The 14,057-nt window shown below is 34.5% G+C and overlaps 2 protein-coding genes across 2 annotated transcripts in view; both read right to left on the bottom strand.

Annotated features, from left to right (window-relative positions):
* The window catches only part of LOC149682651 (uncharacterized), a 271,813-nt gene that overhangs the window by 45,735 nt on the left and 212,021 nt on the right, over window positions 1–14,057 (bottom strand). The window lies entirely within an intron of this gene.
* Window positions 1–14,057, bottom strand: part of LOC149682659 (uncharacterized) — a 147,951-nt gene that overhangs the window by 4,232 nt on the left and 129,662 nt on the right. The window contains exons 2-3 of the mRNA XM_089834310.1: window positions 8,456–8,758; window positions 4,130–4,326 (exon numbers count right to left, since the gene is read on the bottom strand). Coding sequence (XP_089690436.1) covers window positions 4,130–4,326; window positions 8,456–8,756 — 498 coding nt within the window. The 5' untranslated portion in view covers window positions 8,757–8,758. The remainder of the gene's footprint in view (window positions 1–4,129; window positions 4,327–8,455; window positions 8,759–14,057) is intronic.

The following is a 14,057-nucleotide window of genomic DNA, read 5'->3' as shown; positions in this document are numbered from 1 at the left end:
TTAGTGTCCTCGTCGGGTTGATCCCAAATGATGGGTCCGTAAGTACGGCGGCACGCGCACACACGTGATACACGAAAGGTAATTAATTCTTAATTAGTTCGGGCGCGATTATTTCACGTCCCATTGCTGGGTTTTGTTGGTTTCGCGTTGCAGCGCGATTTCTCCTTATCGGAGTTTTTATTCTCCTAATTTTGAACTCGCGTTCCCGACATAGGTTTTTAACCATTTTGTTTTTTTTTAACTCGTCGTTGCTTTAAAGTTCAAGCGAACCATCTCGGCCGATGGGTCAGGAGCGAGAGAGCGAGCTTTCTCTTTTTCTTTTTAACCCGTCCTTTTGGGTTTTTGGGTAAGTCGTTGACGCCAACGATGACGTCGGGGGTTTTCTTATTTGCTATACATTGCTTTTAGTTGAAATGGTAACTTTCCATACAGGGGACAGTGATGTTTGAAAAAGGGATTAGAACGGGAGTTAGGGAAGCCCTTGCCAGTAACTTTCCTAGATCTCTCGGACTACCAGGGTTGACAGCTACCACGCCTGAACAATGGCCAGCATTGAATAGGCGTGAAGTGGCTTTTTGAGAAGAGGAAGAATATTATATTTAAATGAGTTTGAATTTAAGTAGTTGAATTTTGAAATTTAAGTATCGAATTGGAATTTGTATATTTTTGCGTTACAAATATGGCGAGATTAATGTAAGAAACAAAAGTGGTAAATACATTGTAGTGCAGTAATTTTAACCCTAAATTAGAGGGAACCCTGAACAATGTGAAGCAAAGGAAACCAAAGCTGTAAATTTCTCATCTTGGAATTATTTCCATACTGGTAAATAGCGGCCAAAATCAGTAAAAAGTCTAATAACTCTGGTCAATTTCAACCCCATAATTAATCTTTCAAGACATATCGTTTTATAACGAACCGAAGTTCACAATTTCACCTTGAAATCAAGTCCACTATAAAAATAGGAATTTAATACATTTTCTGTGTTTCCAATATTCATTTCGGAGTTAACAGATTTTTGTCCGCTCTTTCACGTGGCGTGGTCTCTCCCGCTGAAGAAATTCCCGCCATACTGGAAAAATTTGTTCAAAATCAATAAAAATTAAAGTTCGTTTTTTAGTAGTAACCTGATTCTTATGTGTAGTTTTAGCTTACGTCCAACCTTATCAATCATATATTATGACATTTTGTCTTATTGACCTAACTAACCGGAAGTTCACACTTGGGCCATGAAATAATTCCTAATACCAAAAATATATATTTAATACATTTTGTTTCTGTTTTTGGAATACAGTGCAAAAACACAGCATATGGTTCCCTTAACTGAAAATGTCTTTTTCTTTAATGACCACGGACACGATAGTGTGGGAGTATGTAACTGAAACCTTTGTATCCTCATCTAGGGAAACTTTCATATGGTTTATTTTACTTCTGCTAAAAACAATACTAAAACTGAAGTTTCTAGAATTAAGCTTGAACATCAGCGATGAGCCAAGGAAAGTGAACAGTCGTGTTTACGTTTTTGACTATGGAAGAGTGAGAAAATTTAAAGTTTTACTGCAGTTATATGCAGTGAGTGGTTAACAGCCCTTAGTTTAAAGAAAAATCACAGGCTACATGAAATGTTTGAGAAACTTTCCTAACAAAATTACAAGATGCAAGTCACGTGCACTGAAACTGAGGATCAAAGAAAGCAACTTCCTAATTTGAACAACATATAGATCATTTCGATGTTAATAAGAGGGAAAGACACAGGGGAGAGCTTTTCCTTCCATCTCGCTTTTTGGCGTCTGCGCTATAGGCGTTTTGTATCATGATAGTGCGCAAAAACGTCAATTTTTCAACCCTCTTGTATGTCCCGATACGGTGGGTTACCTACCCCTTTTTTCATCGAAAAGGTCTTTTGCTTCCTATGTTGTCAAAATTCGACTATCTATATCTTTCAGAAACTCCACTGGAAGTAAACGCAAAGTAAATTTGGTTGAAACTATCCAGATAAAGTCAACCCTGGAAAATAAGTCTGGCTCGAATTGATGTTTGGCCTAGAGCGGCCGGAGACGAGAAGAATCTGAACTCAAACCATTCGTAACCACTTTTCAATCTGCCCCACATGGTGATAGGATATGCAGATTATTTCTTTATGTTCTAGTCTATTATGTCGTATAAGATTAAATTCCTTTTTTAGATATAAATAGCACCGATCACACAATTATTACTGTCTAACCAGTTTAGTATTGTCTACATGCCTCTCTAGATCCGAGAGTAGCTAATATTGGTCGAGTAGAATGTTTTATGAAATATTTTTGCTAATAAAGAAAGGATGGATATTGTACAATAGTTATTAGGTTCACCCTTTTTAATTTTACACGGAAACATGGTGATAATTTTCGTGCACTTTGTGCGCGTGATACATCAGATTGTGCTGAATGGTTAGGTTCGGTTTCGTAAAATAGAGGGGACAGTTTGCGGTCATAGTGCTTTCTGATTTAGGGGATCCAGGATTTTGTTTTAGATAAATTATTTGATTCGTATGGTTTTTAAAAATTATACTTTAGTGGAGTGCACAATTTAGTTTCATTATTATTATTTGGAATGTGACGTTATTAGACATTAAGGGGATACACGACTGTGTTTCAGAAATGTTTTTTAGTTGAACGATTTATTTTAATAATACCTTAGGGAGATCAACTATATGGGCGGCCAGGTGAGCCGTGTAAAATTAGTATTAAGGCCCAGCCCTTGGGCCTTCTTGTTGAGTATAGGGAAGATTAGTGATTTTTTAGGACGCTAGGGTATTTACCAGAGTAAAATGCTAATTAAATTTTTCCAATGAACCAATTCGATTAGCACTAAATTTTAGGTTATTAAATTATTTTCTGGTGTATCGATTACTATTGAAATATCATTCTCGTTAACCAGTAGTAGCGCCATAGAATTAACAACGGTATTAAACCAGTTACCGTCCGTCCTTAGTTGATGGTGCATTAGATGGGTTAAAGAAATTATTAAAATCATGGGCGTTAATGTTTGGATTAACTAATAGTATCTGATTTTTTTGGGTGTCCCTAATAGTTTATTTATTACACGCCAGGTGTTTGTTGTGTTAACGTGAAAATCTCTATATTTCCTAAAATAACTGGTTCTGGACCTATTACATCGGTTTAGTTAAGTTTTATCTATATGTATATTGGCCAGAGTCGGATTGAGCTTCATTTTTTATCTCAGTTGGTTTTTATCTCTCCGAGTGACGATGACGTCGCGGAGATGTATATCTCCTTTGTTCTGATTTGTAATCTGCGAACGTGGTGACAGACAGGACGATACGTCCAATGTAATACCTCTAAGTGACGTCATCGTAATTCGAAGAGGTAAAAATTACGAAATAATTATCTATATCTAAATTTAGAGTAAATTAGTTAGATTGTATCAAAGCTAGTGTTCTATCCGGGGTCTGTGAGCGTTGTGGCGTATGATTTCGAGTGTTAGGGGTTGACTCCGGGAGATAAGATAACCGCTGTTTTTTAGGATTGAACATGTTTTCTGGAGCATTTGAAATTTGAATTCGGAAATACGGGTCTAGTCTCTTCCTCAGTTTGTAGACAACGCAATATCTTGTTCAAATGAACATAGATATATTGAAGCTCATTTTGAAGACGATGACGATAATTAATCTCAACTAGTTTTGATTTAAATACTAATGTAAAATATAATGAGAATAAAGCTACATTTGAAGACTTATCAGTTACTAAAACCAGATTTATTAGACGTGGTGTGGTCTCACGTGATGTGCGAAACCACACCACGTGAAAGAGTACCCAATATACAAACTTCAAAATGTATTAAATCCCTATTTTATATATTGGGCTTGATTTCAAGGCCAAATTGTGAACTTTAATTAGTTATACAAGAAAATTTCAGGATGAATGATGAATTTGTATATTAGGAGACATTTAATTCCTAGCCACGCGTGAATCGGGTATGTAGAACCAGTGTTATTAGACTTTTTATAACCTGTGATCCATAAGTTTCTCACTGGTACTGAGAGTTTTTGCATTGCAAAGTATTTTGCCTAACTTGTGTTTTTTTTGTATACGACTTCACAAACGTTGAATGAAACCCTAATTTTAGTACTTCAATGCCTCCGTCAGGAGTTGTTTTGAAATGTGGATTGATAACTGCCACGAAAGTTCCAACCACGATGTCGGGGAGTGGCTTGTTGTCAACGATGATGCGTACTCCGCGTTCCCCATCTGGATCTTCAGCCAAGAAAAATGTGCTTTTGTTCCATATGGTTGGCTTGGTAATTACAAGACCGAGGAAAACCTTGCCTGTACAAAAGAGATTATTATATAAAAATACAAAATTATTTTAAAATTTTAGATTCAACGATACATATAGGATTAATTAGAATGGTGATAAAGTACTTTGAAAATTGGAATACTTGTAAAATTACAATACTGGGTATTTAAGAGAAAGAGGATACTAATTATTCCATAAAACATGATTTTTGCGAAGTAACATAATAATCTCAATTTTTAATGACGAGCGAAGCAAAACTACCTTTTTCGGATTTACCTTATCTTTTAAGCATTTATGTCGCGAAGTACGTTCGAAATATCACAGTTTATGGAAATTCAAAAAGTTTGGTTATTTATAGAAAAAAAAATATAGACAAAAGTATTATTTAAACTTAAATATTTCAAAAAGTTTTGGAATTTATTTTCCACTCATGGAACGGAAGAAGTGTGGTAAACATGTGCGAGTAAGAACGCATTAATGTAATTAAGAACATGGAGAGACATTTTTAACCTCAAGTAAAATCATTGGGAGCCATTTATGAATTACTTAACGCATCTCGGGGGTGCGAGTTTGTTTCAAGCCTTGGGCGCGGCAAAATTGTACATGTGGGAGAAAAACTTCCAACGTTACGTAAAGATTCAGAAACTAAGTAACCAATATGGTGCGACAAAAAAGTTAAAGACTAAAATGGTCGAAAATTTGTGTTATGCCATACTTAGGGATGTCAAAATACCATATTTGATAATAAGGTTCTCTTTTTAAACGATTCTTTGAGATCGTATAAAATACATTTAAAGAAACATAGATCAAGCTAAAACCTACATTACCGGTATATCAAAAATATATCTTGTCCCCTGAAAGAAAAATGTTCAAAATTTGGCTTCTAGTTTGAAATTTCAATTTGGAGCTAACCTCTTACGTAATTATGACGCAGAAGAGGTAAAAAATTAATTTATCATATATTTATTATTATGTATCATAATGAAAATATACAATTGATTTTCGGGTCACCTTGGTTTTTAAATTATTAAAAAATATTAATCTTGATGGAATGTTAACCGATTTTAACGAAACAGGTTTTATTTTAAAGAGAAAAATAGGCTAACCCTAACTCCTTAAATTGTATTTAAAAACTGCGTTTAAAATAGTTAAAACTTCGACATCGTTCTAGGTATTGAAAAATTGTAAACTATTAAATTTTTGTTCCGAGATTTTTTTCGATGTTCGATGGTAATTTATCGTTGTAATTTGCAAGGGTAAACATTTACCATGTTAATTGGTAAGTTACTGCCACAGATCCCTAGGCATACTAGAATGGTCCCAAACTTGGCTCAAGGGATTGTAAGTAGTCTAGTCCCATAGTGTTCCTAGTTTCATTAAATAGTTCTTATAGTGGATGTAAGAGAGATCTCGGGAGGCCGTTTTGGGAACGTTACTAGGAGCGATTTCTTTATCTTAAAGAGTCGGGGTAGCTAAATTTAGAACGAGGGAGAGCGTGTAGATGTGAACGGGCAGGGCATCTCTCTTTCAAAAATCCTTTTTCCGTACCTGTACAATGAAAACTATTTCCACACAGTGCAGTAAATTTAACCAGACGAAATTCTTTTTGTTTTTACTCGGGGAACATTTGAATCTTCTTTAACACTTCATTTGGGTACGCAAAAACTTCGCAATCGAGGAAACCCTAGATTTTATTCAAGGAATAGTTATTTTGCTTTGTATGCAAAAACCGGTTTTTTATCTGTTGCTTCTGAAACGTTTTTCAAAAGGGTTCAATTTATTATATTTCCGAATTTGGGTGGCCTAAGAGAAATTCGATATGCAAGGAAGTTTAATTAGATCAATTAGAATATATTATATCAATGCAGTGGTTTTAATATTCCGGAGTCTTTATATTAGACTTTGAATTTTAGCCCTTAGAAAAAATGATTGTTAATTTTGATTCAAAGATAAGTTAAATTTTATGAAAATTTTTATCAAAATTAGGACTCAAAGATAAGATTAATTTCAAGAAAATTATAATCGTAATTGTGATGCAAAGATAAGATTAATTTGATGAATATTACGATCATAATTGTGATTCAAAGATAAGCTAAATTTGAAAAACATTATGATTAGTATTGGGATTCAAAGATAAGTTTAATTTGATGAAAATTATGATCATAATTGGGATTCAAAGATAAGTTAAATTTGATGAAAATTATGGTCATAATAGCAGAAGTAAATAGATTATAAACAACCACTTGACATGTACCTAACGTATCTAGTGTCGCGCCGCTCAGACAAAGTAGTGCGGGTTGATGAAGGTTTAATCGACGCGCATGCGTTCTAAAGGTAATTTCAATCAGCTGTCTGCTGTGAGACTGTGACAGTATAGCCTAGGCCTAGGACAAAATCTGTGAAGACTACATATGATTGCCTATGAATGTGATAAAATAGTAATATGAAAAATGGATAAGGAATATGATTATGACGAATTCGTGAAACAAAAAGATGAACGTAAAACAATACTACAATGTTGGGAGAGCCAAGGACGTTTGAAAACTTTTGTTTGCAACATGATGGAAGAGTATGCGGTATTATTCGTAGGTTTCAGATAAAAATTGCACTGGGTCGATACCGAAGGCGAAACTGAAATCGTTTTTTGCGCGGCATTATGAAACTAATTACAGTTTTAGACTTTAGTATTTTAATATAATTTACCATAATTCCGCAATTACCTGCACTACTACGGCGCCATTTTCCATCACATAAGCGCGGCTACCAATGATATTGCCCTAAATTTACTCCCATGATGCTCAGTAATTTGTACTGCTTTCCAATATCTCTTGTCGCTTCTATGACGTCATGCGAATATCCTATTGGTTACAAGCAAGCCACGTGATACTCGATACTCATTTTACATTGCATGCAGGCGGGAAGGTATGATTGACTTAAAGCTATTAACTTTTTGATATCTATTTACTTTTGATAATAGGGATTCAAAGATAAAGTTAAATTTTATGAAAACTATGGTGTATATTATTATCACAATATAGATTCAATTATAAGTTAAATATGATGAAAATTATTATCATAATTAAGATTCAAAGATAAGTTAAATTTTATGAAAATTATTATCATAATTGAGATTCAAAGATAAGTTAAATTTTATGAAAATTATGATCATAATTTTGATCAACGTACTAGTTTAATCCTATAACTGACCCATTATTAAACCTTGTTTTGCCACTTTAAATCGTTGAACTTTAGAAGATATTTTTGATCAAGCGCGAACGATTCAAATTAAATTAAATACACCACTTTAACCGCTTTTACTGTTATTTTGTAAACTGTTTGAAAATCTCTGCAAATTATGTATTGTTTTTAGTTTTAATGTGCCTGCCTCTTTGAAAATGGAGGCCTGAAATAGTAGCAAAATTGTTCCGATGAAATACGTCCGTTCATTTTGACCGTTTTCAAGGGAAAACCGGTAGACCTAACCTATGCTAGTCTGTTGTTTATAAAGCAGTGTGTAACATGCTAAATGATTTTAATATGACTAGTTAGTTTTATACTAATTTTATCGGTTTGGGCGAGATGCGGTACCAAAAATTAATTAACTTCCCTACTAAACCAAAAATTACTTAACTTCAATAATTATCCAAAAATTACTTAGCTTCAATAATTAACCAAAAATTACTTATCTTCAATAATTAACCAAAAACTACTTATCTTCAATAATTAACCAAAAATTACTTAACTTCCCTATACTTAACCGAAAATGCTTTATTTCCCTACTTAAACAAAAACTACGGAACTTCCCCACTTTAAAACAATATTTTATATATATATATATATATATTTAATATATTTTGGCAATTTTTTGGCCAGTTTGATATATATTCTTTAAAAGGTACAATGATTTTTAGCCTTACCCTCTTATATAGTTATTGGCAATTTTAATTGTGAAATTGAGCACTTTTTGTAACGGGAGACGTTAGCGTTGGATTACTTTTTCACCCGGGATTAACTTTAGCGTTGGCAATCTTGTTGAAACGTTTGATCTAATTTTATATTTAAATTTATTTGCCATAAATAAATTTGTTGGTGCAAATAAAATAACTTAATGGCTAATTGATTTTGCATAATAAAGTATCTGAATATTAAATACCTTACCTTTCAAATGCTCATTAACAGATTTCGTCAAAAAATCAATATTGACAACGTTGTCTATACTGAGATATTTGTTGAAATCAACTAACGTAGAAATTTTTTCTATTTCGGCTTCACAGAAAATCTCCTGAACCGTTAACGATTCAGCCGTTCTTCTAGCAAAATTGAACTGATCCAATAGAAATTCTTTATTGGTGTGCCGTTTTATGTTTCCAGGGCTGAGAGCCGAATCTATTGTTGGTATCCCATTTCGTAACGCCGAGTCGCGAAGGGCGGACTCCAAAATGATGTCTTCAAAATCCATTTCTAAATTATTGAAAAATATTCCTCGCAGTTACAGTCGGCGAAACATTTTTTTATTTTTTTGTTTGAAATATCAAAACAGGTGAAATTTATGTGGCGTGAAATACTCTAAAAAAACGTATTGGCATCATCACTTCAATTTAAAACACCCTCCAGTGTTGGTAACTGTTAGTGCCGGCAACAAGAATTTTCTTGAGGATAGAAGTAGGAGCGTTCAAAGAAGTTGTCAAAACGTTTAAAACGTGCGAGGTCTCAATACTATTATATAACTTAATATGGAAAATATACGGGACAGGATATTTGTGCCCTTCCTCTAAGCAGACGGGACATTTGAGCGCCGATAATTTGTTCACAATTAAATTTAAATCTCACTTAAACCGCACATATTTGAAGTCTGTCTTTGCAGTATGATTTTCTCGAAAGATTTAAGATATGCATAGATCTCTGCATTTTCTATCCATTATTCCATTATGCACAAATTGGTTGATATAATACGATTTAACAAGCAAGTTCTGTGGATAATTTTTGAGTGTGGATAAAGATAATAAGACGTGGATTATGAATAGATAATGCCGAGCTCTAGATATACACAAGGATATAAAGCTGATTAATAGTGTAAAAATAGGTCTGTTTGTTTTATTTTCGTTACAGTTTTTATAGATTACCTTAATTTCTTTAGTCTGAAGGTTTCAGATTTAAAGTTACGATTATCTTCTCATAATCAGCGTCACCACGTGCACTGATGATTTTTATGGCAAAACGTTTCTTCATAAATTATTTAATATTTTAAATGCATATGAACAGGTGCAGTAATTATAGGAACTGGGGAGGTTGTTTTTTATTATTATTAGAGGCATCTGGGCCAAGTGGGAGTTTTTTTCGGGCCGGTGAGCTTCAGTTTTTAACGTAAATCTGGTAAGGTGAGATTAGAATAGCTTTTGTTAATATATAGGCACCCGGGCGCAAGGCTTGTTGGGGGCGCATTGAATTAAACATTTTCTGTTCCCTTTTCCGACTTAAGGGAAGGGTGCAAAATTACTTAATACGGCCCTGGAGGCCAGTATGGAATTTTACATGATATTTCGCAGATATGACCGGCACCTAAATGTCGCGAACCGGAAAATATAACTGGTCATATTTGAATTTTGAATTGTCTGCGAAGTGAGGACGGAAAATTATAAAATTATGTTGTATACATGCCAAATAAAATGTTGCTCAAAATTATCTAGAGGTAGGCATTTTCTATCCATAATATCCACAAATTAATGGATAATCGATTATTAATAAAAAAAGTTGTGGATATAGTACTATTTAACATGTCAAGTTATGTGGATAATTTCGCTCTAAAATAATCCAACGTTTCTTTTCAGCCGTGATAAATCTCGGTGATGTGATTAATTATTTTTCCAAAAAGCAAAGAAGTGCCATCGTATTTATTTTCAAATGCTTATAGGTTGTGAGAGTAGAGTCAGTTCGCGATTAGATCATCCAGAGTGTTTTAGCTAATTCCCCTTCCAAAAAGGAGGTTATTTTAAACTAGGATACGATTATACAAGCTTTTTAACAAAAGAAGTAACTCAACCATGGATATGTGTTTAGCCTCGATCTAAGCAAGAACCTATTTAAGATCTCAGAAAGTTCAAATCAAACCATCCCTCTTTGTTTCCCGGATCTCTCATGCATTACCGTCAGCATATAACGATCCGAGGAAAAAGTATGAGGTCACAGAATTACAATAGCTATTTCGGGTCTTACATGGATTTTTTGATTAATCTGTTTGATACAATTAGATAATATCCAATGAGTAAAGCGGTATTTTATTGAAATCAAGCACTAAACCATTGGTAAAATACATGAACGACACCAGTATAGACTATTCCTGTAATGCCATGGGAAAAACAAACGATACAGGGGTCTGGCTGCCATATTAGGCTAGTTCCCTCGTGCCCCTCCCCTGTGCGTTGGTTTCTCGGCATCTATTTAATGGATTGGTGTTATCAAAAACGGATTTATGGGATAAGAACGTCGGATCGTACCTTAAGCCTCTAGTACCATCCTCGCATACTTTTATTGAGAAACTTCGTCTGCTTATATTTTGACTCCACCCACAAATTCGATCTCTAGAAGTAGCTATATACAGAATTTGTGGGTGGAGTCAAAATATAAGCAGACGAATTTTCTCAATAAAGTATGCGAGGATGGGGAGTGAATTCGCTAACTCCGACGTTCTTATCCCATAAATCCGTTTTTGGTGTTATAGAGGTTAGCGCAGAGTAGCCTTGTAACTATGGGCGGTAAACAGCACGCAGCATATTCAAATTTATAATTGAAATTATGAGAATATTAAAACCAAGGTTTGCGAAACTAGTTTAAAGGAAACTTCATTATTTGGTATTTTCTAATTATAAAATATTTATTACATTTGGGATGTAATTTTTATAGATAGCACGTTTGCATATCACTTAATTTTAGAAACATGCCTCAGTTAACTATAAAAATCTTAATTGTTAATTAAGCATCAGGAACTAGAGCTCGGCATTATCTATACATTATCCACGTCATTTTATCCTTATTTGTACTCGAAATTTGTCCACAGAACCTGCATGTTAAATCGAATTATACCCACAACTTTGTTTATTAATAATCGGTTATCCACTAATTTGTGGATAATGGATTTCATTTCTCAAAATCTGTACGTATAAAACAACGACCTGACTGTTAATCAACTTCGATCCCAAACAGCTTTACCTAGGAACCCGAAATCTACCAGGGACGTTATTCTTTAAATAGTAGGTGCTCAGTAAGAAAGATTACTAGAAGGTTCATATTGGCAATGGCAGTGTCATTATTAGTAAGTGTGGTTCCATGAAACAAAGTTCGAGGTATCTGCTTTTTTCTACCATTCGAAATTTCGAACGGAAACTTAAGAAAGTCCATGACAATGAGATTTACAACGCTACTTTTTCTCTTTTTGCTTGATTAAGCAAATCCTTCCGCTGCCTAAGCTTAAATAGACTAATGGCACCCCATGTTATTTCCCCATAGAGCTTAATACAGTCGAAGGCAGAGGGCTGCCATTACCCTATAAAAGTCTTTAACCGCTACGAAAGAATCCTGCCTCAGCCTCCAATCTATGTTACGCTAGCACACGAAAGAATAGAGGACTGTGTAGGTGTACTGCTAACATAAACTGAATATGGTTTATTTCTTCCCAGGACTTTTCACGGAATTAATATTTTTATGCCAAGGTAAAAACATAAAAATTCAAATGATTCGAAAAAGCTTTCTTTTCGACTCAAAGTTAAAGCGACGTTAATTCTCATTTACAGTAATGTATTTATTTATCTTCATAACTGAATCAAATTTGAAGAACATATAATTGAACAAAACATAAATTTAATTTAAACACGTATATTAAAAATACCTTTAAATTTCCGGGAAACTGTGAAGTTTTAGAAAACAGCCGGAATCTAATCTTCCACCCTCGTTCTGTTGAAAACCGTTTTATAAAAGACAAAACCCTCTGTAATGAATTTCCTTGCGCGCGAAGGCGGAGAGAGAAAATCCCTGTCGGCGCAAAATGGAGCAATCATTTCAATGAACGTTAAAATGCTTTGGTTTGCTGCCTTTGGATGGTAAGAAGGAGATTGAGACCAGGGAATAGGCTTCCATCGGACGCCATAAGTTTAGAGAAAATAGTTCATGATGCTGGCATTCCAATCTTTAATTTTGGTACTAGCTACTTTATGAGCCTATTCACGACTTGTTTCCTATGCCACCTGTGCGTAAGGGGGCGACACTAATTATTCTAAATGTTTGCGAATTTCCTTGTTTTAGGGGCTAATTTTTGGAGGCCCGTACCTCCGAAACTAAATGTTTCAGGCCTCATGTGCTTTGACACTTTTCACTCAGTATGACCCAAAGAACACACCCTTTAATTTATGACATACTTATCAGAAACACCCTATATATATATATATATATATATATATATATACTACTGCAGTACTATATGTACTATAAAAACTCCAATATACAGGGTGTTTCTGGAAAGTCTGGCACAAATTAACAGGCGTGTTCCTTGGGTCAAAAGGAGTCCGAAAGGTCCTATGACGTTTTGGGGTTAAGCGCTCCGTTGCGACGTTATGGGCTCTCAAAAGTAAGCCGAAAAACAAGGAGATTTTGCAGAATTATAGCACCAGTATTGTGGTTTTGACCCAATTGTTTTCGATTATTGAGCATAAGGCAATGATCGAAATAAGTTCAAACCTAGTGGAAGACCGTGAACGTGTTAAACGATCAAAAGCGTTAATCCCTTTGTTTTTATTAATGATTGTAATTAAAGGTAAGGAAAGTAGCTCAGATATCGGTTACTTGTTTGTTTAGATGTACTGGTAACTGACCAGTCTTTTATTCTTTATTTCAATTAGACACATTACTTTTACAATAATTCGAATGAACCCCTTAACCTTTTCAATACTTCGAATGAACCCCTTAAATTTTACAATAAATCGAATCAAACCCATTAATTTTACAATAATTTGAATCGAACCCATTAATTTTACAATAATTTGAATCGAACCCATTAATTTTACAATAATTCGAATCGAACCCACTAAATTTACAATAATTCGAATTGAACCCATTACATTTACAATAATTGGAATGAACCCCGTTACAGTAATTCGAATGAACCCCATTAAGTTAACAATAATTCGAATGAACCCCATTACTTTTACAATAATTCGAATCGAACCCCATTACTTTTACAATAATTCGAATGAAACCCAATTACATTTTTCTACAAAAATTGTTCAAAATGGGCACCATCAACGTTTAAGCTAACTTGCGCGCGTCGTTTGAAAGATTCACGAACACGTTCGAAGATTTCTGGCGTGTTACGGATGCTATCACATCCATCAACTAACCTTTGTCGTAAGTCTTCGACATCGCGAACTTCACTTCGGTATACCAAGTCCTTGAGATGGCCCCAAAGAAAAAAATCGCATGGGTTGAGATCGGGAGATCTTGCTGGCCACGCAACAGTTCCGCCTCGACCTATCCACCTCCGGGGAAACGCGACATCAAGATATGCTCTAACTTGAAGTCTAAAATGGGGCGGTGCGCCATCGTGCATGAACCACATTATTTGTCGCTGTCGTAACGGTACGTCCTCTAAAAGCTTCGGTAAATTGTCTCGCAGAAAGGTCAAGTACGCCTCCCCATTTGGTAATGGGGTTCATTCAAATTATTGTTAATTTAATGGGGTTCATTCGAATTATTGTAAATGTAATGGTTCAAT

This window comes from Phalangium opilio, unplaced genomic scaffold (genome assembly GCF_054372755.1).
Source record: "Phalangium opilio isolate 3A_F unplaced genomic scaffold, DU_Popi_V2 ptg000038l_1, whole genome shotgun sequence".
In the NCBI taxonomy this organism is placed as follows: domain Eukaryota; kingdom Metazoa; phylum Arthropoda; class Arachnida; order Opiliones; family Phalangiidae; genus Phalangium; species Phalangium opilio.
The sequence above is the reverse complement of the archived record's forward strand: the minus strand, read 5'-3'. Positions and strand labels throughout refer to the sequence as shown.